Source organism: Vidua macroura, chromosome 1, assembly GCF_024509145.1.
Source record: "Vidua macroura isolate BioBank_ID:100142 chromosome 1, ASM2450914v1, whole genome shotgun sequence".
NCBI classification, from domain to species: Eukaryota; Metazoa; Chordata; class Aves; order Passeriformes; family Viduidae; genus Vidua; species Vidua macroura.
In genome coordinates this window covers 66,994,965-67,021,732 of record NC_071571.1, presented here as the reverse complement: position 1 = coordinate 67,021,732, position 26,768 = coordinate 66,994,965, and the positions used below count along the sequence as shown (strand labels likewise).

At 36.0% G+C, this 26,768-nt stretch overlaps 1 protein-coding gene across 3 annotated transcripts in view; it reads right to left on the bottom strand.

Moving 5' to 3' along the window:
• Nucleotides 1-94: 94 nt before the first annotated feature.
• The window catches only part of MAK (male germ cell associated kinase), a 30,424-nt gene continuing 3,750 nt past the window's right edge, over nucleotides 95-26,768 (bottom strand). Inside the window, exons 2-16 of one of the 3 annotated variants that reach the window (XM_053984433.1) lie at nucleotides 25,564-25,620; nucleotides 24,936-25,273; nucleotides 23,177-23,231; nucleotides 22,114-22,235; nucleotides 20,978-21,057; nucleotides 19,040-19,172; nucleotides 18,780-18,951; nucleotides 14,343-14,510; nucleotides 12,256-12,570; nucleotides 11,077-11,267; nucleotides 10,412-10,542; nucleotides 8,373-8,504; nucleotides 6,436-6,510; nucleotides 4,770-4,898; nucleotides 95-1,960 (exon numbers count right to left, since the gene is read on the bottom strand). In XM_053984433.1, the coding sequence (XP_053840408.1) occupies nucleotides 1,806-1,960; nucleotides 4,770-4,898; nucleotides 6,436-6,510; nucleotides 8,373-8,504; nucleotides 10,412-10,542; nucleotides 11,077-11,267; nucleotides 12,256-12,570; nucleotides 14,343-14,510; nucleotides 18,780-18,951; nucleotides 19,040-19,172; nucleotides 20,978-21,057; nucleotides 22,114-22,235; nucleotides 23,177-23,231; nucleotides 24,936-25,036 (1,959 nt within the window). In that variant the 5' untranslated portion in view covers nucleotides 25,037-25,273; nucleotides 25,564-25,620 and the 3' untranslated portion in view covers nucleotides 95-1,805. The remainder of the gene's footprint in view (nucleotides 1,961-4,769; nucleotides 4,899-6,435; nucleotides 6,511-8,372; nucleotides 8,505-10,411; nucleotides 10,543-11,076; nucleotides 11,268-12,255; nucleotides 12,571-14,342; nucleotides 14,511-18,779; nucleotides 18,952-19,039; nucleotides 19,173-20,977; nucleotides 21,058-22,113; nucleotides 22,236-23,176; nucleotides 23,232-24,935; nucleotides 25,274-25,563; nucleotides 25,621-26,768) is intronic. The other 2 variants (XM_053984423.1, XM_053984438.1) reach the window with 2 other exon arrangements.

Here is a 26,768-nt window from a genome sequence, read left to right as displayed (position 1 = left end):
GACTCACAGACACGTGAGTTATCAGCACATTATTAGTTAATTCCTTGACCAGGCTGTGATTTTAATTGTCATTGGCATCTTGTACAAGAGATGAGTGATTAATTTTGTTTTTTAATTATAAAATCATAGCTTTTATGCCTGTTACAAACTGTCTGATGGTGTCCTTCATTGCCATAGCAAGTTACAGATACATTCTACAGTTAAATTAAGATGCTTTTAAGAAGCATAGGGACATCTCTTAGTACTAAGGGAATGGCAAATCCTTAATCCTAGACCAGTGGCAATTGAATTAAACTCTCTAGTGCATTACTAACCAGACAGCCCTATCCTTGCATAGCTCTTACAGTATTAAAAAAAAGCGGCATTTACTTTAGGTGCAATTTTCCTAACAAAATATTTGACTTTTTGGTACAACTGTTTCAGATTAAATTGCTTTCCAGGAAGTTAATGTAACCCATACATTGTAACACATTGGGTGAAAAAAGGAGTTTAAATTTTAATATCCATTTATAAAAGCCATACAAATAAATTTATTTTTTAAAAACTCTTGAAGTCATAATTTACAACTTTATGTCTTTAAAGAGCATTCTCAGTTTTTACTTTAAAAGGGCAAGTTTAATGTTACTATAAAGTCTAAAGCATTTATTCTAAATGCAGCTGTTAAAAGAAGTAGCCCAGCTCAACATCCTAATAAAAAATTCACTGTACATTGCAAAGTCCTTTGGGCAATATTATTATATAAGTTAGCATAAAAGCTGGGGAAAGTACTGAATGAGCAAATAAACACTGACATACTGAATTATTCAAGTTTTGTCTGTGTTTTCAGGTACCTAATTTGGCCTTTAAGATCTAAAACAGAAAGCAATGTCTTTGAAGAACAGACCAACAGTCTTCCTCATGTAGCCTATTCAAACTCTGTAGCTTAGTCCAATCACCCAATAAAGACACATAGGAACATGAGTTTAGTGATAATTTAGGCATTTTTGGCTAATTCACCCTTAAAATGACTGACAGACTGCAGTGATTTAGATTATAAGGTCACTGTGACACTCCCTTGACAGGACAGAGGTAAATCTTTACAGATTGACCAAAAATGGCAATAAGTTAATTAAAACAGCACAATCTGATTGTTAGGCTTCACTTTACAGCCTGGTAAGTAGTATTTAGTACTTGCTTAGGTATTTTCCAATATTGCTGTATCGTTCAACAGCCCTCTATCAGCCAGATTTCTAGACCTTCCTTGTGTAGTATCAGTGGATTGCCTATGTCCTACTACAAGAGTTTCAGTTCTCATTGCTAGATGAATATTTACACCTTTGAGTAACTCTTAGTTAGTTACAAGTGAGTTCTGAAATCCTTGCAGGAGACTGATGCTCTTCACAAAGCCAGCTCTGTGCTTTCACTCTTGTCTTCCTGCTAAGGAACCAGCCTAACACCTGGAAGCCTGGTGCTGCTCTGCTTCAGCCCTTCTTTGTGCTGTCTGTGTGCTTCAAGCATGTCTCAGCAGCAGATGCTGCACTGGATGAACAACCCTAACCCTAGTTGTTCCAAAGAGTATGAGAACAGGAGATCTATCTATAGAAAACATCAGGTGAAATCTACTTCTCAATTTTGGCAATATGTGTTGTACAATACTTCATTTTACATGGTATTATATGTACTATACAAATAATAGAACACAAGGTCTTTTTTTCTTCTTTACTGTTGCATAGTTTTAGGAAAAGCTGGAGCAAATAGGCTTTTCAGGTTTCCAAGTGCAGGAGAACTGAACACAGAGCATGTAATATCCACACAGATGGCATTTTCTATCTGTTTCCTCCATATTTGGCCACCCAGTCTGTTCTCCCATGCACTCGCTGAATTGTTGGGGGGCGAGTAAAGATACTCATGTTTTTTGCTGCTGCATTGAAAGTAGGACCTGGTAATGGAGGACGAGCAGCTTTGTTTTTCCAGGAATAATCTGAAAGGAATAAGAACTTAGAATTAATTATGACTAAAAAGGTATTTTACTCCTCTACAGAGAAAAGAATGAGAGCTTACAGATGACTTATGGTTCTCAAGGATGCTAATGCAGCAGGATGCTTTGGTCTCCTGTAAGTCATAAAACATCTTGAGTTGGAAGGGACCCACCAAGATTATAGAGTCCAGCTCCTGGCCCCACACAGGAGAACCCCAAGAATCATATCATGTGCCTGAGACCATGCTGTATATGCTTGTTTTCTGAAAAGACTATTTTTCCAATAGTTTGTGTGTATTATTCTCACCTACTGAATAGTTATTTTGCAGCAATCCCTCAAGAAAATGCTGAGAATGAAATTCAGTGGAAACACTGATGCAAATGCTTACAACTCTGTATCTCCTATTACAAAACTGCTACAGTATGAAAGTGTTCTTCCTTCTATCTCAAATGTTTAAAAAAGCATGTAATTATAGCATTGATAAACTGATTAAGATTCAAACAGCTTAGCCTGCAGGACAGCTTCTGGAGACCCTCTTGTTCCTTTTGAGATTTTATTCCTTCTATTCCCCTCTTGCTTAGCTCAGAACTCCTAGCGTACTTGGTGGCAAATCTTCTTTGCTCCATTTCCCATTTCTCCATTGATTTCATAGGATTTATTCCAAGTTTTAAGGCTTTCTTTCTCTCTTAATATTGACACCCACCTGATCTGAGGCACTAGCAGAAGTGCACTACTGTATCTGGCCTTCCTCTTCAGATTTCCCCTTTTGACATTTCAGGTAGTTGCTACTTCCTTGAGTTTCATGCGATTAAAGTAACTGCCCTGCTGCAGGGGCTGACATTTTTTTCATGTTCATGACCAATTCAACAATTTTCCCAAGTCTTTAAAATTAGCCAGCCAGGACCCCTTTTATTCAGATTCCTGCTATACCTTACCCTTGTTTCCTTAGCATTCCTAAGGTAGTTCCTGCCCCTTCCATTCCTTTTAGTCTTACTATGTACTGAGACTCCTTAAAACAAAATTTAACATTTAAATTGATGGGGTTTTTGGTGCCTAGGTATCATTCTGTTTGCCAGAGAAAACACCTGGTTTCCATAGTGTTTTTCAGCAGTGGATTGAACCTGTAAAGGAACAGGTGAGGATCAAGACATTTTAATAGGGGAAACATCAAGGAGCTGAAATTTGGGGTCAGGTCTCCACCTCTTTGAAAACTGTTTCTTTTTATTGTAGGCTGGCATTCCCTATCTTTCATCAGCAAGTATGATTCCAGTCCACACTATCTTGGCAATAAAGGCCATTTTTCCTGGTATTTTCCTCAGAAAAATGGATCTTGTATATTACATTAAATTATTTAAATTATGGCATTACAAAATTTAACAGAAAAATTAAAAGAGCAAAAACAACTGAGAGCATAACTTATTACATTTTGGATAATATAAAGCAAAGGGTCACCAAAAATGTTTATGTTCAAATACTGACATCTAGGAGACAAAACCTGCTATTTGCTTTGTCCTTATCTCTCTTCCCATACAAATCTGAAGGCTTTAAGCTAAATATAAGTGGTTTAAGCAATAGGATTCTTGTTCTTCTCCAGGATGTGGAAGAGTATCTTAATTGACCTCCATCTGCCAGCCTTTCTGACTTCTACTACACATATTCCATTTCTAATTACAGATAACAGTAAATTTTATTTCCCTTGGAATACCACGTGTGATTTTCTTTTTCTTTGCACTATTCACAGCAGTCTAGAGACAATTGCAGATTTTGTCCTCCTGTGAACTTCCTGATCCATGCATTGTGACAAATCAACTCTTGCAGCTGTGTTTCAGCAGTGAATCAATAAGATAATCAAGTGCAGCTCCAGCCTTTCTTGGTGGGTTTCTGATCAAGTCAGACATGGACTTGTCTGTGTCTATGCATACATCTAAGCATATTATACACACACACACACATATATATGTATATATACATGTTATATATATGTATATATACATACATACACACACACACACACACATATATATACATATGTATGTATGTGTGTGTGTGTGTGTGCCATCTCCTTCTTTCCCTCCTGCTCCAGTTCTCTGAAGCCACTTGGAAGTGCTTAAGGAGAAGAGGTAACTCAAAGGAGCATGTCAGCAAAAAGACAACATTATTAAGCAGGACCATATCAGATTGGTCAGTCATGGACCCTTTGGTTAAACAATTCACCACTGGTTTAGGGCCTTGCTATTTCCTCTGAAGTAACCAGAGAAGTGGGCTGTTGGTTGTGGACAACAGCTCTAAATCTTCACTAGCAAACCAGTTTCTCCTGCATCCTGAGCACTGCTGTTCATCTTCTCTGCATCAGAAACATGACAATGAAGAAGGTCTTCAGAATGTCACCAATACTGCAGAGGATCCAAGGTAACAGTTACATTCAGAAGAGATTTCACATTGTTTTTAACAAATGAATGGAGTGCTAACTACATGACCATTTACTATAGAGTTGTGGAGTTACACATTTCTACAATTCTGCTTAGCCCATCACCACTAATGAACAGTAGGTTAACAAATGGTACAAATCTTCTTTGCACTTTTTGTAATTATTTTCTCTCTTAGCTGACAAATATTAGTAGCAGTAGTTTATCAGAACAACCTCTAGGCACCTACATGCAGTTCACTTGTATTAAGAAGAATTTACGCCCTACTATTTTATTTACAAAACTTGAGGAAAACCATACCAAGGACTAATACATCTATTAGGAAGCATGGAAAATGAACATTTCTCTTTGTCGTGGATATGAGTAGAAAAAGAATATTTCTTACCCGATACAGGTGCACCAAGAGGTGCTAGCTGTATCCGTTGTCCAGCTGATCCAACTTCTTTTTTATGGAAGGAAGAGGTGTATAGTCCCAATGGGGTGTAAGCACCACTACTTACAAAGCCAGCATTTCCTGTTGACATTACAGAATTTTAGAATTTTCAGCTGCATTCAGAAAACTCTGACTACTTTTTATAGTCACTTCAAATTACACTTGCAGTACCACAAGAGTACCAAGTATGAGTATTCTTTAAAAACTCCCTAGTGCTCATCTCTTGAAAAACAAACATTCTTTCATTGAATTAATTCTTTGCTTTGTTTATTAGTTGGACCCTTTTCAGCACTAGCAGGCAGAAATTCAGCAGGAATAAAGACAAAGAGCAGGATAAACATTTCTTTAGTACTTCCACTAAGCTTAAGACCACATAGAGAGGTTTACACTGAGTTGCAGAGGAATGTAGGATCTTACATTTTGTTTACATCTACTTGCTTACTGGAAGCTGGTTTAACGAGTGCTCAGTACTACTCTTGCTCTCAACATACTTGGCCTAAATCTATTGAAAATAGTGGAATCCAACGTCTCTTGTGCAAAGTGGTGCACCACTTGAAGTTGACTTTGACAGTTCCCACAGCTGAAGACCTGCTATGAAAGTCAGACCAAATAATCCTCTCTCTTTAACCCTGGTTATAATTCAGTTTGTGCCTAGTTTGGGTCCAGATCTTTCTTTAAAGCAGCACTACCCTGGGAAGGCTGACATAACCATCCTTATTTGGAAGCTGGGAAGCATTGTGCATGTACACACAGCATTAGTTCTGAAATTAAGTGTTCAGTGGAAGAGTGATCTGTTAAAATATTTACTTCCCGATCCAAGAAAATCCCTTACCATCTTCATGTCTGTCATCACTTGGGACAATGTTAAGACTGTGCTGGCACAATGTCCAGAGAGAAATGCTTTTCTCTAGTGGTAAGGTTTTGTGTTCAGTAGTATTAAATTTATGAAGTAGAAGGCTATACCTAGTAGTTTATTTTGACCTTTATCATGTATGAGCATATTTATCACAGCTTCAGTGGTAGTTATAGTAAAACACACTATCTGCTTTGCGAGTTTTTCTGTCTCCTAAATCCTTGGCCTTTGGACAATCCCATAATGTTCCTCTTCACACAAACACTCCCAGAACTCTGTGAGAATTTCAGAGCAGATGAACTATAAGGCACAAACTAGGTAGCCTGGAATCCTGAGTTTCCTCCCTTTTCCTCTAAGGTAACTCCACCAAAACCTGTGCAAGCACAGCACTGTAAGATCAGTGTAATGGGTAGAGAACCTAAATGCAGGAAAAGGTGCAAGTCCTGAGTGCTGTCAGGAACAAGCCATCCCTGAGGGGACATGCATGTGCTACATTAGGATCACTTCCTCACCATTATCTAGTGACCTGCTGCGGGTTATGATTAGGGCAATAAAATATTCTCTGCCTTTTAAAGCACAGTGAGTTCCAAGAATCCAGGAGAAGCCATAATGAAGAAAGCAAGGTTTGACAAAACAGATTGCAACTGAAAATGGCAGTATACAATCATCAGGAACATGCATTGTAAGTGTATTTTTTTTTACAAGAAACTGAAAAACATAAATAGGAAATGTACAAAGAACCAGGCTATAATTGCTATAAATTACCTTTTGTATCTTCTAATTTTTCATTCAACCTTTCTTTGCATGATAGCTTTTCAATAGGTATAATTAAGTTCTCATCTGTAGACAAGGAAAATTCAAGGAAGAAAAAGATAGAAGAACAGAACTTCAGAAGAAGGGTATGAAGAGCCAATTTAGGTGATGTAAAAGAAATGAGGAAGGAAAAAAGCAAGCAAGAATGATGATCTGACACATTAGTAACTATAATCTCTTATCCTTGTTTTCTTAAGCAGAAAATGTTACTCCAAGAGGTTACTTTACAAGGTCCATTCTAATTATGGACTAACAATAAGATCTACATCTAATGCAATTACATTCCATTTACAATTTTAAGGACTTGGTCATATCTTCAAGGCTGACTGATCATAAACTTACAATCCTTCATAAATAAAGCATTTGTAACTATTTGCTCTTATCTTATTTTGCCTTAGGGCAATGTTGTGGCTGATTAAAAAAAAAGCCCACTTAAATAAACTGTACATAGTTATTTAAACATAGCAGTGTCAACTTTCAGACTGTCAATATGAAAAGAGAAAATATATAGTTTACATGTATTGTTTTTCCGTGATCCATCTATCCTGGTTCCATGTGTTTCATGTGTGTCTTAAATGTTGCTGTCTCCCCAGTATATGAAACACCACATGTAATTTAAGATACTGATGGAAATATCAAGTATTTTCAAACAAAAAAGAATCAGTTTTAGTGCTTTATTTCTTTAAATTCTTGGTAGTAAGACAAATGCAGGATTTCTACCATTAGCATTTATCCTAATGTTATCTTCACTGCAGTTCAGTAAGTAGATGTCTAGCCTATTGATGAAAACTTTTGGAAGCAACTATTTGCCTTTCCGTGCCTGATTCCCTTGTAAATAATTTACTTCTGAGGCACATGGATACTCTATTTCAGAAAACAAAAAATATATACAAGATGATACAAAAAACCTCTTCTAATGCACAAAAAACTCTAGTAGGTGCTGTTGTTTTTCCACTTTATAAAATCTTGCACATTAATTCAAATGAAAAACTTCAGCTTGCCTGACTTTCAGAGGGGAAAATGAGGTTTATTGACACTGCAGAATGGCTACCAAAGTTCTATTAAAAAGGGGTGCAGCATTTGCCTGTAAACAAACCTTCTGAAGTTCTTGCTGTACAAGCATGTAAAGCTGAGTGGTTTATTGGCACTAAAGTATTTGGAGAGTGACTTGTGCTAGCTGGAGAATGGTTGCAGAGTTGTTAACCAGGCAACCTCCCATAACAGGGACAGTGTACTTGAGGTATAGGGCTTGGTGGTGAGAAGACAGATTTCAGTCCAAACTTAGATATCTAAGATTTCACTGAGGAAAGCATCAAAGTGTTTACTAGTGTTGGACTTCACACTACAGAATGCTGATAATAGTATTCTTCACAAAACATAGTCTCACTGGAAGTTCCTTCCTAGAAATAAGGGGACTTTTCTTGCAGCAAAGAATCTAGGACAAGGCCAGTAAATTGATAAAAGACATCTCTAAAATATTATAGGCAGCACTTTTATCACATGAGCACACCACGCACCCTTTTGTTTTCATGGGTGAGACTGCTGTTTGATAGTGTTCCATGGCATAGGGAGCAGGCAGTAATGAGGCCAAACTACTTGCTTAAATACAGTAAAATAATAGTCTCAGTGCATTATAGACAAAATTTATATTGACAGAACTTTACAAATAGGGGCTGGTCTATACCTTCTTAATGTTCTGAAAGCAAAATACATCATATCTACATCATACATATGAAAAAGTTGTTTTTTAAAGAGTCTTTCACTAAAACAAGAGGGGAAAAAAGAGCCTAGAATCTAAGCTTAACTGCAGAAGTTAAACTGGATGTTCTTAACTAAATTGATTAAAGTATGAGGAGATATAATGTGACCATTTTCAATTACACTTTTACCTGTAGTATTTCTGTTGTAAGTCAATCCTCCCCCAGCATTTGCCAGTGATTTAGCAAACAACTGGTTGTTCCAGGTTCCATGTGATCCTTCTTTATTGACTGCTGCTAAAGAGACGTTCTTCGGATTTACACCTTAGAAAACAAATGACAGAAAATGTTATAAATACCAAATCTCAAACTTAATTCAACCAATAAATGGCATTTCTAGAACAGAAAACCAACACTGAATCATTTGTCTTATAATGCAAAACACCATTAATGTAAATTAATGATGTTCATTGATTAGATTTTTAAGCTGGACCATGAAAACCAGTGACACTCATTTAAGAACAATTCTCTTCATGCTTTCAAGAGAACTCTTTAGTATAGGTAATTGGTTTCTATAAAACCATAATCTCATAATTGATATTTTTGTCTGTCAAAAAAGGAACACACAAATTAAAAATACCTATCAAAAACTGCGGTTCTCAAGGCTGAAAATAAACTATTTCTTTGAGGGTTAAGTTAAAAAGTAGGACAAAGGTTCTGGTTACTTCAGCATGTTACAAGCATTACAAGAGTTAATGGGATTACAACACATGAAAGCACCTCCCAGATCTAGTGGTTGCAGAACTAAAGTAATGTGGATAAATAACAACTATGTTCCTTGGACCTATTATTCCCTTAAATATTGACATTAATTATTTTTTACATCTATGCCTTCCTCACTGAAAATCACAGAGACATTAGAATTGTACTTAATAAGATATAAGAAATACAGATGACTCTTCCATTTGTTTTACCTTTCCATAGGGAAGTTCCTCTCTCTTTATATTTTTATTTTTCTTTTGGACTTAAACTGTTGATTCTCTGAGCATCCTATTTAACATCCTAGAACTGATTTCATATTCAGAAGTCATCACTGCCCTAATGAGTTCCTGACAAATTAATCATATGTTGTATCAAAACAACTTGCCTAACAATGGGTAATTCCTCTGTGAGCCACCTAAATTCTCAAACATGGATTACAGAAGTCCTGATATGATTACTGTAATTGTAAAAACCACAACAAATATACTGAGACACCAAGAAAATAATTTGATTATAGAATATATTCAGAATACTAACTAGAGGAAACATTCTCTTTGCTTTCTCCTTTCCATTCTCATTCCCAGTAATTAAATAATATCACATTATTTTCTTGACAAAATCACCCAGATTTAGACTAAGATATCTATTTCTAAAGAAAGACGACTGCCTTGAGAAAGGAAGTGAGTGTGTGAATTCCTACCAGTGCCAGTAGATGGATATTTCTAAACACTTTATATAAGGAAGGGGACTGTTTTTACCAGAATTTGTACGTTCAGAAAACCCCAAATATCCTGACACTGCAAAATTGGTAAATATACACTAAATAAAATCATAGAATAGTTTGGGTTGGAAGAGACCTTAAAGATCATCTGGTTCCAATTGTCCCTGCCATGGGCAGGGATACCTCTCACTAGACCAGGTTGCTCAATGTTCCATTAAACCTGGCCTTGAACACTGCCAGGGATGGGGCATCCACAGGTCCTCTGGACAATCTGTCCAATGCCTCGCGACCCTCACAGTAAAGAATTTCTTCTGTATATCTTTTCTAAATTTCCCTCTTTCCTTTTGAATCCATTACTCCTAGTCTTGTCACCACAGTCCTGATGAAGAACATGTACATAGTTTCTTTAGTCCTAACATACACTTGCTTATAGATTGATCGGGATATATTCCTAGTAATCCAAGAGATGCTGGATTTATATTACTGAGGATTTTTTATGTTACAGGTCATAAGAGGGCCTGTGAACTTTTATAGTGTACAAGCAGTGTTGAGGTCCTGCCACGTTTATATAGCCAGGAATTGCTGCATCAATTGTGATATCTTCTGGGAAAGGCATTCAGTTCAAAACCTGAAAATGTAGCTTGGTTAAGAAAATAAAATTATCCAGTGAGAAATCTAAAGCTTAAATGTATTGCATGTAGATTGTGCACAGCTTGTATTTTCCATATGCATTGACTTTTAACCTTACCAGGCAGATATCTTGATTGGTTTATATAGTAATCTTTTGCTGATGTATTTGATCTTTCAGAATCATTTTTCATCAGACTCTTGTTTTCCCCTCCTGGTTGGATACAGCATGAAGCTTTTGGTTCTGGCATGCTGGAAAATCAAAATTTTCAAACCATGTGACCAACAACTCCAGCTCAGAATACCACAAGCTGACCTTAGCCTGAAGAATACAGTGCTCTTTGCTTATCCTACTTTTCTCAGTAGAGTCTGTTTCCACAAAGTAACAGTCAAACCTAGCACCTCACAAGAGCCTAACCTGGGATTTGAAGAAAGAAATGTATCCACCACTATGGGTTAAAAGCAAATGTGGCCAAATGGCAGAACATAGTACCATTTAACTGACAAATGAAGAAATGTTAGTATGTCAAATTTTAGTAAAACAGTTTCTTAAATACACAACAAACACCTGAACCATATAGTGTCTGAAAACAAATTTGATTCTTTTTGGATATTACTGGCCCTATAACAACATAACACCCAAAGATATCTGCTCATGCAATTCTTGGCATTCTTGCAGAATTTTGGTGACTTGAATTTTAATAGACTTGTCTTAATCAATCTATAAATCTACTTCTGGACACTGTTTACTAAAAGAAATTGTGATCTTATAACTGCAGGACCTACCTAAAAAGAAACTCCTTGTTTTTCTTTTCTTTTAACAGTGCAATGCTAGGCTTCTTTGAAGATGACATTCCAAATTCAGGGTCATCCAAGTCATCCCAGCTATCCACAGCCTTTACCAAAGTCTGACCCCACCGTCTTCTGCAGTTTTTAGGACCTAGTACACCATTCAGAGGGCCACTAGCTGTTTGTTTCTATTTTAAATAGGAAAAAAAAAATAAAAACACACTTGTATTAAATTCTAAAATGTTTTATTTTGTATCTAGTATAATTCCTGACTACTGCTTACAGACTTCGAGGGAATTTTTCACAGCGTGTTGTATCTGTTTTGGTCTAGTCTCATTATGACTTTAAGCACAAAACATAACAATAATGCCATCATGTATTTGAAGTGTAGTTCTTTTGGACTGTCATCCTTGAATTGCTTAAGTCTACCTGAACTAGTGAGGTTGACATTCTGCTTGCAAACCCAGTTCAGTGTTCAACCACTGTTTCTGGCATCTTGCTGAACTCATGCTCTGAACAGTGGTAGGTGAGCTGTCAAGAAATAGAGCACAGCGGTGCAGAACACTGCTGTGCCCCCAAAGTAAATACAGCAAATAAACTTTTCTTTAACATTCTGTTCCAACGAAATTACTATGTTTTAAGACTGTCCTATCTGTCATTTGTTCTCCAGTATTCTCTGAATACCTGTTATTTTTAACATGCTTTGTATTGCAGTTCAGTGAGTACAAGTAGAAAGAAAAATGGAAGTTACAAACCAAACTTTACTATTAATTTTCCTAAAAATCATAATTGCTAAATTCCTCCAAGGTTAGGAACTGGATGAACCTTTTCGGGTATTTTCCTCCATGAGGCAAATGAAGTTCTCCCTTTCCAATTCTCTATTGTGTACTGACAGTATTGTTGTGAATTGTTTCTCAAAAGTCAATAAGTGACAGCCGTTTCAACTCCATTACTGCATAAGCACATAATTGAGGGCTATTATAATGAACATTGTTATTACAAGCAATCTATTCTTCTGACTTGCTATAAAATAAGCAATTATATTCTCATTTATTCCCTATTTATCTATCTGTATCTCCTCTAATAAAACATATGACAATTTTCAAGGGATCACCTGGCTGAACATACTAAGAACTTTTAATAAAACCATCTATGTAGCTATTGAAGACAACTTACAGGCGATGAGTTTTTATTGACAATTGGAAAAAGTGGTTGTGCCTGTGGCTGCTGCTGCTTTGGTACTTGCTGGTTAGCTGTATTCTGAGGCAACTGAATTTGCTGGAGAGGCTTGTGGTTAACCTTTGGCAAGGGCTGTGGCTGTGTTTTGTCAGGTAAATCAGATGAAGACAGAGGTTCTGGCTTTGCTTCCAGTTTAGGTAAAGATGGCTTTGGTTCTGTTGGCTGAACCAGTTTAACAGGAGTCTGCTTCTCCAGATACTGTGGGGGAGGTCCTAAAATTTGGCCAACTTGAAAGTAAGGGTACTTCAAAGCCTGCAGATGAAGATACAACACACTAATTTTAACTTCAAAAAGTTGACTTTGGTAACCTCATCAAGGATCTAAGCGGTTTTCTTAAACATTTGAGCAAGCGTTACAGAACAGAGGGAAGATGGATGGGTAATGAGATAATACGTAAACTGTGTATTGAGAACTGGCAGTTCTGTATTTCAAACTCTTCCCATCACATAACTCGGTAAGACTGATCCACTTGTACATATGACAGCAGTCATATCCTTTTGTTCTCTTCTTTATTGCTAGGTGGAGCCTGTATTTTGAGGTGCATTATACATTTAGCACCATTCTATATTTATGCAGTAATAAATTTCCGTTTTAAAAAAGGTAGTCCAGCTACCTTCAGCACATGCTTTATTAGATGTCTCCACTGCTGACTGTGTTTTGGCAACTCAGTGAATAGTCTGAGGTTTTTAAATTAAAAACAAAGCAAAATAAAATCAACAACAACAAAAACCCCAGAAGCGAGATGGTTGCTATGTATGGGTACCACAATTATAGGATGTTAATGAGCAAGGTTTTTCCTCTATTTTTCTTATCACCAGCTTTCGCTTTTCTTTAAAATATATTCACTGTGCGTGCTGTGCCTTCATGGTGTTTATTAAGAAAATACAGCATCTGTCTTAAGGCAGATGTTCATTTGATCCTTTCCATGTCCTCTGATAGATGCAGAGCATGGACACACCTTAGTAAGACACTTCCTCCTATATCAAACAACCCACTCCGTTAATCCTTCTGGGTAGGATCCCACTCTTTGTTAGTTCTTAAATACATGTTTTGCCTCAGGTGCACTCAAGAATCACTGCCTTTACACACACTGCCATGTATATGCATTAAACTCTTCCTTTTGACTGTGGATTACACAACTGCTGCAGCTGCTTCCTCGATAACTCACCTGCGTACAAGCTGGTTATTTGCTTTTATAAAGCACCATACAGTACTTTGTGTAGAGGTACATAGTACTGGACTACAGATAGATCTCCATCACTGTACAATAGACATGCTTTATAAAGTGGAGAGGAATGGTTGCTTTATTTGGTACCATCTGCTTAATTGCTTCTGAATCACTTACACTACATCCACCTAGGGTAACTTGCAATATGTCCTTTCTTTCCCAGTTGTATTCCTCTTTTGTATGTTCTAAATAGGATTACATTAGGTATGAATAATAAAATTAAAAAAAAAATCCACAGAATGTAACCATCTTTGGTCCTCGAAATATGTTTTACGAAAATTAACTTGGAGAAAAAAACTGTGACCTTTGTGAGCTATTGGCACATTCTTCAAAAAGTTCTTTCTTTATCACTTAGTACAATTTACAATCCAAGTAAAAATAAACCTTAGCACTACCATACTGCATTCCATCTGTGGCTTCACAAAAAGCAAAATTTTCAAACTTTTCAGTACCTCGGTTTGTACAGATGGGGAGGAAAACAAAAGTGGTGAAATGATGACAGACACAATTGAAACATTTGCACCTCAGCTATTCCTCTGTCCTGTACAGAGAGAATTTTAAGATATGCCAGTATAGAAGAACACATAACAGAAATAACTGAAGAGTTTCTGATGTCTGCTGAGCCAGGCTTAGAACTTTCTTTTTTCACCACTTAATCTCATTCCCACCAAAGTGTTCAAAATGAGGAGACATTTGTGGCCATCACTATTATGACAATCAATTGGTCTCTGTATCTACAATTTTTTAGCAATGCAAGAAAATTTAGTCTTATACTTAATCATTCATGCGCTCAGACCTGACTTGCTGTAGGTCTCTTCTTTGGATTCCAGTTCAGCATATCACTCATAAGCTTTATTGCTTCATTGCTTGCATTTGGGATGAGAGTTTTTAGGCTTATAGGGACACATTGTGGGAAACGGAAATTCATGGCAGAAGCAAGGTGGTATCCTTCTGTCCAGTCACTCTGTTTCAAAGGAAAGAAAAATCAGCACCAAAGAAGAACAAAGATGTATTTAGATAAAATTTAATGCAGCTTGAGTCATTCTTGGTCTGCATGGCTCCTTCCTATATGGTTGAAAACAACCATTCCCGTTTTCCATGACAATTATTACAACACTAGTGAATATAGCATCAGTCTCCAATGGCAGTTCTCCTGAGGTCTCCTGTAGCTAAAGGTGGAACCATCACCATGAATAACCATTCTATCTGAACACATTCTATCTGAAGGAGACCAGAGTGCAAAAGAACCAGGAATGGTACTGAACATCCCATCTGCCACAGAAATAAGAAATAAGCCACAGAAATAAGCCCAGCAGCTGACTTCAGCATGCCCTCTTCATGGAAATAGAGGTGAGGCCCTTCCATTCACCATGCCACAGCTGTATAACCATGATGCAGCCTGTACAATATAGCACTGATCCCACCATTATGACAGTCAATGATTAAGTTACAACCAGATAGTATTGCAACATTAAAAAAAACATGACCACCAGATAAAAACTTTTTAAAAACATGCTTAACTTTCCAAAAGTAAACCTTGAAGTCCTTTGTTGCTTGATAACTGAATTCTTGGAATACTGAACTATAGGATTATCAAAGACCTCAAGAGACCATTTACTCTACACCCTTGTCCCTTCCTGACAGGTGTTAAATCTCAAAAAGCTTCCAATTTCTGGCAATCCACAGCCAGATTATACAGATTACTCCAGAGAGTAATCTCCTCAAGACTAGGCAAATTGAGGTTTCTCATTAAAAAATGACCATTGTTGAGTATCTTATCATCCACAGATACCAAGAAGGACTATCTGATTCTTCCCTCTAGAGTGGCCTTTTTATACATTGGCAGGTGTATTTATTTTCCTTTCTTCCAGTCTTTGTACAGGCTAAAGAAACCCAAACAATTCCTAGGGTCTAGGCTTTTAACGTCTTATTTCCTCTCTAGACTCTGATTTTTCTCTCTTGAAAAGGATAACTCTAAACTGGCTATAATACAGCGAGCGAAACAGAAAGATTAGTTCACATGTTAATGGGCAATACTCATTTTTCTACAAACTGGTATGGTATTTGTCTTTAGACATACAATACACTAAATAGCTCCTACGGCCTCTCCTACAGAGGTGTTAGCTGGATTGTTATGCACAGCTATTTATGTAGCTGATTATTCCTGCCTAGGTACAGCATTCTGTGCACTACTGAAAAAAATTCTTTAAAGCTACATCTCTAATTCTATACATAAAAACCCCCTTCTAATCTTCTTTTCTAACAAAATTATTCTCCGCCTGCCATCTACTAGCTTAAGTAGCAAAATCTACTCTACCAGACAGCCTTCAATACAATTTTAAAAATTTCATCAGAGGCAGAACCACTCGAGTTCTATTCAAATCATCTTTTGAATAAGAGCCAATGAAGCTTACTCTTTGGGTAACTCTTTCCAAACAGGTACGCTCTTATTATGCAATTTGCATAGAAATATGCTGCTGAGAATGTTATCAGGGACAGCATTAGAAACCTTGCTGAAGACAAGGTATAACATTTGTTCTCTTCCTCTATCCACCAAGCTTATTGTACTGCTACAGGGCAAACTGGACTGATTTGATACAATTTGGTCTTAAGGTACCATGATAGCCATTACTCATCTTTTTATGTACAACAGTTTTAGCTCTGTTAGTACAGTCCATGGTAACAAAAAACCTCAAATATAATTATAAACTACATCTGCTTAAAATAAGTCTCAAGATTTCAACTGACTTCCTCTTTCACTTCTGAGAACAGTTTATTCATTTAAATCAATGGAGAAAAACTTCCCTCCTTCACTGCGTTGCCCGTCTTTATTGAGTATGGTAGCATTCTGTCTGCTAGAAATAAAGGAACAGTTTACAACAAAGTACCAAGGGCTGCATGTTGAACTGATGAAGCATAGGGATAAGGTGAAAACAGTACAAGAGCAAAAATTAAAAATACATTTATATTTATTTTAAAAAATTAATTTGCAATAATTTAAAGTGCTGACCTTCAGCTAATGAAAATGCATTTCATTAATATCTGCTACTGAGGTTGTCATAAATTTTCTCATTAAATTCACATAGTACAAGTGTACCACCACTGCCAATACCTGAATGGTGCAATTTAATTTATTTATAAAATAAATAAAGGGCAACTTAATTTATAAAATAAAATAGTTGCCTGCCACTATTTAAAATACCCAGATTCTCTGAAGTCATTGGTATGTTGCTATGGACTTAAGCACAGGAAGGTAAACTGTAAAGAAGATAGCTTCTGGGCATAATTCCTGTAATTCATTATTGCAGGGTAACAGAATAAATGAAAAAGCATGTCTGAAAAAAATAATATTTGTAAAACTACCTGCAAAATCACACTATTAAAATAACTACTTATATTTTTCAGAATGTAAGTACTTGTAACAAATGCATTATTTGTTGTGATAATTCCTATCATACTATTTAAGTACTCCTTTTACAAAACAATCTCCCTGAAGGATGCCTTAGCACTGTCATAAGGAGAGAAAATTCCCAAGTCTGCCCAGCAGATGACAGGGGCACAAAGTAATTAATTACAGTTTCCTGATTCTAGAAGGCTGATTTACAATGCACTTAACTCTTAGGGTCTTTAAGTGAGGCTACAATTTTTTTCTACATAATTCAGCTGGTAATGCTCCCCGTTTTCTCAAGCAATAAGCTTTCTAGTCAGGGAATGACAGACTCTAAACAGTCAGGACTAGCTTCTGTTAGCTCCTTGTAAGTTTAGAGGAAAACCACAGCAATCAGCTCAGTGCTGCTCTGCTACTGCACACAGTGAAAACCTCTCTCTGATCTCCCTGCACTTCAGAGCTTATTTATGCTGAATATTGAAAATGTTCCAGAAGCCAGCATGATGCTGTCTTTCAGTCTTCTTATACATCAAAAGGTTCCTCTATCTTAGACTTGTGATCTGCTTAAGAAAGTTCACATCTGCATTTGAAAACTCAAGTCTTAAAATACTGCTCCTATTTGCACATTATTCCTGAGGCACAACTGTGTCATGGCAAGCACTATTTTACACATCATACCAATTTTCACTGAGTCCTCCTGACTCAATTTTCACTTCCACAACGTATCATCTATAACTCTCCACCTGACCTTTTCCTCTTTGCTCTGTCATGAGTTTGCACCTGTTTCCCAGAATATTCTCTTGGATGTTTTCCCACTACTCCAAGCTCTGCATGTTCCTAGCTAAGCTTAATCTACTTCTGTTTTAAGTTTTCTGTTCCTTACTTCTCTATTGCTAACAGCTCCTTTACTGGACAAGAATTATACTGTATTTTATATAAGTAGAACACTTATGAAACTGATGTGTCTCTCTCCACCCTTAGGTTGTTCAGATCTAGGTCGACTGTGTTTGGTCAGTTATTCCACCAAGTTCTATTTGCACCCATAAAATACTGATATGTATCTGCCATTTCTTATTTTAGTCTACAAAAATATTTAATAGCATGTGGTCTCTTTTTTTTCAGTTCACTCAAACATTTGAAGGTAACCTTATTCTTTTCTCACATATTCTTCCACCCATTTACTAAAACAACTTTTAAACTGAATATAATTGCATCCATTTTTATATGCACTACCCAAACCTTCCTTGTAATTTTAAATAGGATTTAGCTCATCCAGACAATAGGCAAAAAGAATTGTTTCCTCTCTAAAATACTGCACATTTTCCCTCAATTACTTCTTATTGCTAATAATATTTATGAGACATCTGTGTTTGAAATTAAATGTTTCTTTTATGCTTTAAAAATAAGAAAAGCATAATTTGTCTTATTTATGGTAACTTTTATAAGCTCCAAATTCTGTGTGCCAGCACAGAAGAATTACACTTTTGGGAAGGGAAAGCAAATTGGTTCTGGTAAATTAAATCCTAGGAGACTTCTGATTTGCTTTTTATCATGAATAGCTTTAAATAACTAAATTAAACAATTTTATCTGGTTTTCATCAGAGGAAAGGAAGGCTTCATATAATGGTATGATATACAGCAGATGTTAATATACAAAAGAGTAGCAATTACATGTCTTAATGGAAGCTGAAAAGAAATACAGTTGAGCAAACACTAAGTCTGCAGGAAACTTATTGAAAAAATAATTCAATATGTATGTTCTGAAAAATAATACTGAATATTTTGTAATAATTTGATTTAGGTTTTTTTTGGTAATAAAATTGTGTGAGGTTTTTTAAGCCTTACCTTCTTTGGAGTCCCTAGGACTTGGCAAATTTTAAAGATTTCATCTACTTCGCTTGTGCCTGGGAAAAGAGGCCTGAGTGTGTACAACTCAGCCATTATGCTGCCAACTGCCCATATATCAATTGGTGAGCTATAGACAGAAGATCTCAGCAAAACTTCAGGAGCACGGTACCTGTGAGGATGGAAGGAAATAAATGAGTTAAAAGGGTCATAGGAGGGTAATTAGATAAGCTAATGTAATAAATTCTGGATATACTTACCACCTGGTAGAAACATAATCTGTGTAAGGTGGCTGAGATCTTAGTTCTCTAGCCAACCCAAAATCTGCAATTTTCACAAGTTCTGGTCCACTACAGAGAAGGTTTTCAGGCTTCATATCCCTATGAAAAAATCCTGAAGACAACCAAACAGAAAAGAATTACAAATTATCACAGAATCACTTCTTAAGCAGCAATTTCTAATAGGACTAATCCAATATTTACTTTGGGATGTTTAGGAATAATATAGCGGCTTTCAGTCTTTTTAATTTTCTTTTTTTTTTTTTTTTAATTCAACATAAAATAATTGGAACCCTCCCCCAACAAATGCACACATTTTCCCTCCCGTGATTATTACACCAAGTGTTCTTAAATTAACAAATGTAAACTGTCATTAGCACACTAAGGAAAATTAATTGGCTGGCAGCAACATCAAGCAAAAAAAAAAAACAGTTTCAAAAGGAAATATTTTGCAAAAACTACAACTGCTTTGTCAGTTTTGAATAATGGAAAATTGAGCATCTGACATACTTACTTGATTAATAAAATTGCTTGAATTATTTTTAGCTACTTATTTATCATTGTGACAACAATTTGGAGGTACAGACATATAAAAGATATCCAAATCCTGCTCAGAAATGCTAATATTAGTAATGCAGGGACATAAAGCTTCTTCAATGCTTGCTGTTGGCTGGAGGATCTCTATACTTGGGCAGTGGTTAAGTCACTAAGCAAATTAATTCTGCTGTTTAATTGGAACACACAATTTGTTATGTTATCCATTAATTTGATTGAAATCCACTTGCTAGAATAAAGTACTGAATTTCTGCATGCATAAATTGAAAATGACTGTAAGAAATTGACTGAAATTATTACAGTGAATGTTAATGTTCAAATTTATCATACCTGGTTTTCCCTTATACACTTACAGTCAAATCAAGATATTAATATTGTAACTTAAAATTGAAAGTTTTTATTAAAATCTAGTTTTCTAATTCATTTCACAGAGAAATGAGGTAGGAAAGGAGGATGCTAACAATCAGAGAACAGTATCCCAATCAGAAGGGAAATAAAGTTTCAGTTTCTGGGTATTTGATAAAACTAATTATTAATTTAATTCACCAACAGGACTCTTCAGGGTACACTGAAAGTAAATCAAACCTCACTAGGAACACTGTTTCAAATTTTATTTTCAGCTAGTATTTTATTGTCTTTGGAAAGTTTTAAGAATACCAATGTGATGTGAAGAACACCTACAAAATAAAAATGCTGAGCATGAGAGTAAATTACTATCTTTTTAAATGCAAAGGACTTTGATACCAGTATTTCAGAAAATAGTTCGCAGACAGCTATTAAACATGAGCATTAGGAGTTTTGCAAACACTGTGAAACTTTTTATTGTTGTGAGCACACCTCACCTCTTATTTAGACTGTGCCTGTAATTCTTAGAAACATCCCACTTATTAAAATACTTAAATCCATGTTGTAGTTGATAAAGACACTATTTGAATTTCTTAGTGAACAAGTTATTTTAGTATTTTTTTATATATGGAGTACCATGGTAGTTATAGTATCTCTACACAAGATTATTGATGTATTAATGCTTCTCAATTAGATCTTTTTGAGGAGGCAGAAGTGATTAGTATAGCAAAGAATACAAGGTTCTTTAGTTTGTTTATTCTGCTTACTAGTTTGTTTTATCTGCTAACTAAAGTAGAAAAAACTACTGCACAGTATATGAACAACATCCGGTGCTTTCCAAGAGAAATAGGAACTTCAGGCAAAGTTTAAAACTGCACCACACTTGAAACAGGTAACCATGATTTTATCAGAGATGATTAACAGCCCCTGCTAGGTTATTTTATTCATGTTATTTCTGTGCATGATCTTATTTTCTAAAAAAAGTGCTACACAGTTTTTAAACTCTTGTATGAAACCTACCATGTTTGTGGATGAAAGCCAGCCCTTGCAATATCTGATACATCATGTTTCTGATGACTGACTCAGGGAAAAACTTGTTTCTGTGAAGAAACAGGGTAAAAACTTACATAATTAAGAAAAATAACGTGTCTTCAGAACATGTGTGTTTTTTTTATTTTGCCTAACACATCATGAACACATGAAAACAGACCCATCAAGTCAAAGTAAGAGAGATACAACTCTCATTTCAAAACTCTATTGGGCCTTAATCTCAACTACTTTAAGTGCAGCAGCAGAACTTCTGTGCTGAGATGTTCATGGTGCTATCCCTCTGTAGAAGCTGGCTGGCCAGCAGTGTGCTTGACCAGGTGAATGTGGAATGCACAATGCTGTAGCAAGGCACAGATGGCACACTTGCAGCACTCATAGGTGCATTACCCAGTGGTGCCCTTAAGGGAGCCCTGATAAGAGCAATTCTGTTCAGCTGCAGAGTAACATTGTGCTCATGTCACCAGCAGCTACCTCAGGATGTCAGCCCAAGGGTTTGGCACATTAGGAGATACAAGTGCATGACAAAGTCCGAAGGAAACCCACACCAAAGGCAAAACAATTAATCAAAATAAAATGCTACTGAAAAGGCAGGTCCTACTCCGAAGACCACCGTGCAGGCCTTGCTATGTACTGTTTGTCCAAGACTGCAACATCAGAGTTAGCCTACATTAGGCCATTCTTGCAAAGATGCATGCATGTACCATCCCCACCTTAAGTCAAACCCATGAGCAAAATTAGCATGAACACTGTTCACCCAATCCTTCATACATTAAAATGAAGGCTAATGAAGTAAAAAAAAAAAAAAAAACAAAACCAAAACCAAAATACAACTATTTGGAATTTCTCTCATGCCTCTACACAAAGGTATGCAAACTCTCCTGTTAACAAATGATCAAACTTATTTCCAAAAGCATTACAATATGCAGTGTTGTAACAGAGCAATGCAGAACTCTACCCTCAGATAAGCTGGTGCAGCAACTCCTGTTAACAACAGTGGGGCTACAAGAAGAGCCAAAACCAGATATCCCAAAGTGTTCTTCAAGGTAGTATGAGAATTACTAAATAAAGCATGATAGCACACTACTTTTCTGTGAAAAAAGACATACCTATCCTTCATTAGCTGATAGAGATTTTCCTTCATGTACTCAAATACAAAGTAAAGGTGGTCATTTTCTCGTATGACTTCCTTCAATTTTATTACATTGGCATGGTTTAGCTTCTTCAGAGACTGCAACAGAGCAAAATACAGCTTCAGATAACCCCACAGTGACCTTGATTCCTTACCAGAACTAAATTTTTAACATGTAAGTTTCTAGCACAGAATCTACACAACATATTCATATGATACCCCATTATTTATCTTGTAATCTGTTTTAAAGAACAACCCAGAAGTTTGAATAAATCTCAAAAGCAACAACTGTATTAATAGTAGTTTAAACCTATTTCTAGAGATTACCTCAGACCTGGAGTAAAGATTAGCACAAAAACCTAATTCCCTACAACAAAAGACAAGTCTGAAGCTGTAAGAGCTCTTGCTCACTGAACTGAATAAGAAAACCTGCATTCTTCTTCTTTTTTTTTTTTTTCCCTTCTTTTTGGCATGAAACTTTCATGAAGAAGGATTCTCTTAAAGATATTCGTTTTGGACATAGTGATTTGTGTGAAATCTCCAATAAGTAAAATCAAAAACCCTTTAGTAGGGAGTTTTGTGTATACAGAAAAATCAGACATCAAAACATGTAAATATTCGGAATTTATGCCCATGTTTTAAAGTGCTATTCTATCACTTGGCTAGCCAAAACTCCCAGTGCTTTCTACAGATGCCTCAAATACAAGATATAGGGAATGGATACACAGCTAGAAATCTGGAAGTAAAATGAAAGAGGAGGATGGTAAACCACAGAAATACACACATATTAAATCAATTTCTTCTCCTTTCTCAAAGATAAGAGGCTTGGCTACGAGATATGGCCACTGCTTGAGAATAGTGGGATATTCCACAAATCAGCAAGACCCCTAAGAGTGCCAGCACCCCATAGTTTTGTGAAAACTGTCAGCATTTAAGGAGTTCACAGAGTTTGGCCTCGCTTGGACATGGTAGCTGCCCTTTTCCTTCATGCAAGCCTAACCAGACACTTATTTTTGAATGTGGCATGGTCACCACTTTACCTTGACTTCTCTCAAATTCATACATTCATCCCATGAATAGAACTTTCTTTTCATTCTGAAATAAAGTCCAAGATAAAGTATTTTCAGTGAACAGTACAGAATGTTTTTAGAACTGAAAAATCTAAATAATATTTTCTAAGACTAGCATTATCTATATTTTGAACTCAATTGAAAACATTCTAGCATACCCATCAGCAATATAATTTAAAACAAAGTCAATGCTGAGAAATGCTAAGTATTTCTAGTGATTAATCATCAAACACTGAAACATATCTTTAGAAGAGTACAGCCAGAGACCATGTTACTCCAAAGTAAAAGGGACATGAAATCTCTTCGTATCATTTGAATTGTGTTTTTAACAATAAAGTAAGCAACAATGACACTGCACATACAACATGGAAAATCACATCCTTATGCATAAGTTGCATATTCTAGGAAAACAAAAAAATTAAATTTTTGAAATCTGCAAAATATCTGGACTGCTTTCTATTATAATTAAGCATCTTACTTGATTGGTCATTTTACAAGACCAATTAATGGTCCAAGACATTAATTAAAAAAAAAAAAAAAAAAAGTTTTCATGTTTTTCAAGCAACATCATAGCCTCTAAACTAATTGTTATACATAACAGTGAAACACATTTATTTGTAAGTCCTGCATAAATCCGAATGTGGACATTTGGTGTTGCTCAGATCTTGGGTTGAAGTTGTGAATGTCATTGCTGTGTTTTGGTAAAGTTTTAGCACCTAAAGTGAAGAGACTTAAACCCATAATTTTCATTTAAAATAAAAGTATCTTCAAGCAAAACTGTAACCTCTCAAATCCCAAGCTTAAAAATCACACAACAGAATTCCAAATCCTGAAATCACAAAATTAACCACTTCCCACAAAATGTTGTTCCTTTCGCCAAAAAGAATTAAAATAATTAATTGGAGATTCTTTCTTTAGCTTAGATTTATATTAACTTCAGTAACGGTACCAGCAAGATATGGTGAAACATGAAATTCTCACAAATTCTTAAAGAAAAAGTCAGTCTATTATATTACAATTATCTTACTGCAGTAGATCCATAAATGAGAGAAAAACATCTGAGCAAGTTACAGTTTCTGGTATTTCAACTTACACTTTATATCCTGCTGGCAGTTCTCTAGGAATACAAGGGGAATCCCCCCACGCCTTGAGTAGAATTTTTCTTGTTTTGTAATCATCTTTTAAGGCAAGTATGACAATATTCTTGATTACACAGAACACAAGTTTATTAGAGCCAGGGAGACAGCCTTTATTTACCTGACCAGATTGGTACTGTTGTTTATCACTATAGCAACACATGAAAATTAATGCAGTACTTACAAAGATTTGGGGGGCTGGAATGGAATTTCAAATCTACCTGTTAAGATCACTATTCCTGCAATTCATATAAATAGACTCCCTAACTAATCCCATTCACTTTTGCTTCTCCTTTGGCACCAGCCTAACAACATTTTTAGAAAGAATCATGTTCAAGCTGAACAAAAGCAGCATGCAATTTTACAAGCCAACACAAATCAGTAAATTAAACTGATGTGTCTCTCTATTGATCAGTTACCAGAAATCTGATTTACAATCACTTTGTTAAACATCTTAATGAAAAAAAAATTATGTTAATTTCCTTTTAAAAGGGAACTTTTTTCAATTCTACACAAATGGAAGACAACAATAAAGTCAAAAGTGAAAATCTAAGATGTTGCAAGCACCTTTACTGAACTGAGATGCTACATACCTTTTGATAGCCACAAGTTCTCCTGACTCATTGCTCTTCCCCATCAACACGCTGCCATAGGTGCCATCACCCAGTTGTTTCATAATTGTGTAACGATTCATTTTTTTACGACTCAGACAGCCAAAAGCTTATGAAATGCTAATTGTCTTCTGTTTTATTAAAGGGTTCTGTGCCCTTTGATTTTCTTAAGAGAAATATTTTTCCAGACTTTTTTATGTTGGTGAATGTTTCTCATAACTGAGCAGGATATTCACAGCTCTCTTCCAAACTATAGCTGCTTTGAGATCCAGTTACGAAGAATGGGAGACAGAAGAACATGGTCATTCTCACACAGATCCCTAAAAAAAAACCCAAACAAACAAACAAACAAGACTAGGTAGTTCTACAGTATTTTAGGAAAGAGATACTCAACTACTTGTACCAAACCATAACACCCTCCAGAACCATATGCGTTTTTTAAATGGACGTAAATGTAATTAGCCCCTTTACATTTTTCAAACCACAGAAGGTGCCTACTGTACAATTAGGGTTAGAGTAAACAGAAACTGTAAAGTCAAGGTTACTGTCATAATTCCCTAGAACCAGCAAAGTGTTTTTAAAGCTGGTGTACTCTGATAGAAGCCCTTACTCTGAATTTGTAGACAGCAGCAGCTTCCTGAACTATTACAAAGGCACGGTTGAAGTTCTGGAAAACATAAGGACACAAATTTTGCACAGGGTACCACAACAAACTTAGGGTCTGAATACTGCGTTTTGGAAAGGTAATGCAAGCAGGCTTCCTATGCTTAAAAGTTAGTGAGGAAGAGAGGTGGAGCAGCAAGATAACCACTGCATTCTTCACCCACATAAATAGATTTGTTATAAATGGGTATCTTGCTCTGAAGCTCACACAGTTCTTAGGCATGGTAATGGCTGAAGAATTAAGTTTATTTTTCAGCTTTACAAGGCCTACAGAGAGAAGCATAGAGCTTACATACACTGGTATGGAAGACTAAATTTGAACTGTCATTGGGAAAAGAATCCATATTGAACAATGTTGAATCACCATATTTGAATCCATGCAAATATTAATTTGAATCCCAAATCCAAGTTTGAATCCAAACCCCAGCTTCCATTACACACAATACTATCTGTCACCAATGCTTCAGATGAAGGCCTGTTGCCTGATGTTAAACACTTACATAAACTCACAAGAGTCACCCACTTATTTACGCAGGACTAGGAAAAACGAACCACCTCTCATTGTACCATTTACTCACTGTAACCCAAATGCTAATACACAAACAAACAATGAATGTTAACTGAATATTAACATACAAAAATAAAAACTCAAGAGCAATATAAATATAAAATAAAACTCAAAGTAATGAGAACACGCCATCAGTCTACCTTTATAGAAGATTGAGAACTTAGCATGCAACTCTCTAGTCCTTATCCTTATGCCAAAATTAGCTACAGTCTGGTCTGTTCAAACAGATTAAGAAACTCTGATTCAGCTGATAACAAGACTCAGGCTTGAGATTTATAGGCTTGGCAAAATAACAATAAAATTGGCCTCTCAAGGAGTGTGAAATATACATTCTCAAGCAGACTAGCCTGCTGTGTAAAGGAAACAGCTGCCTGGACAAGAGACCAACGTTTCTAAGCTCTTCTTAGTTGAAATGCTGCTTCGTCAAAATTATAACACAGAGTGTTACTCCCTGTTGCTTCTGTTCGCAGGAAAGAATCTCACATCACCTGTCAAGATGCCAGTGTTCTAGTGGACATCTCAATTTACAATCTTTGCACCGGGCAACCTTAATTTTGTCAGGGAAAGTTACAAAGAAGTTTTTT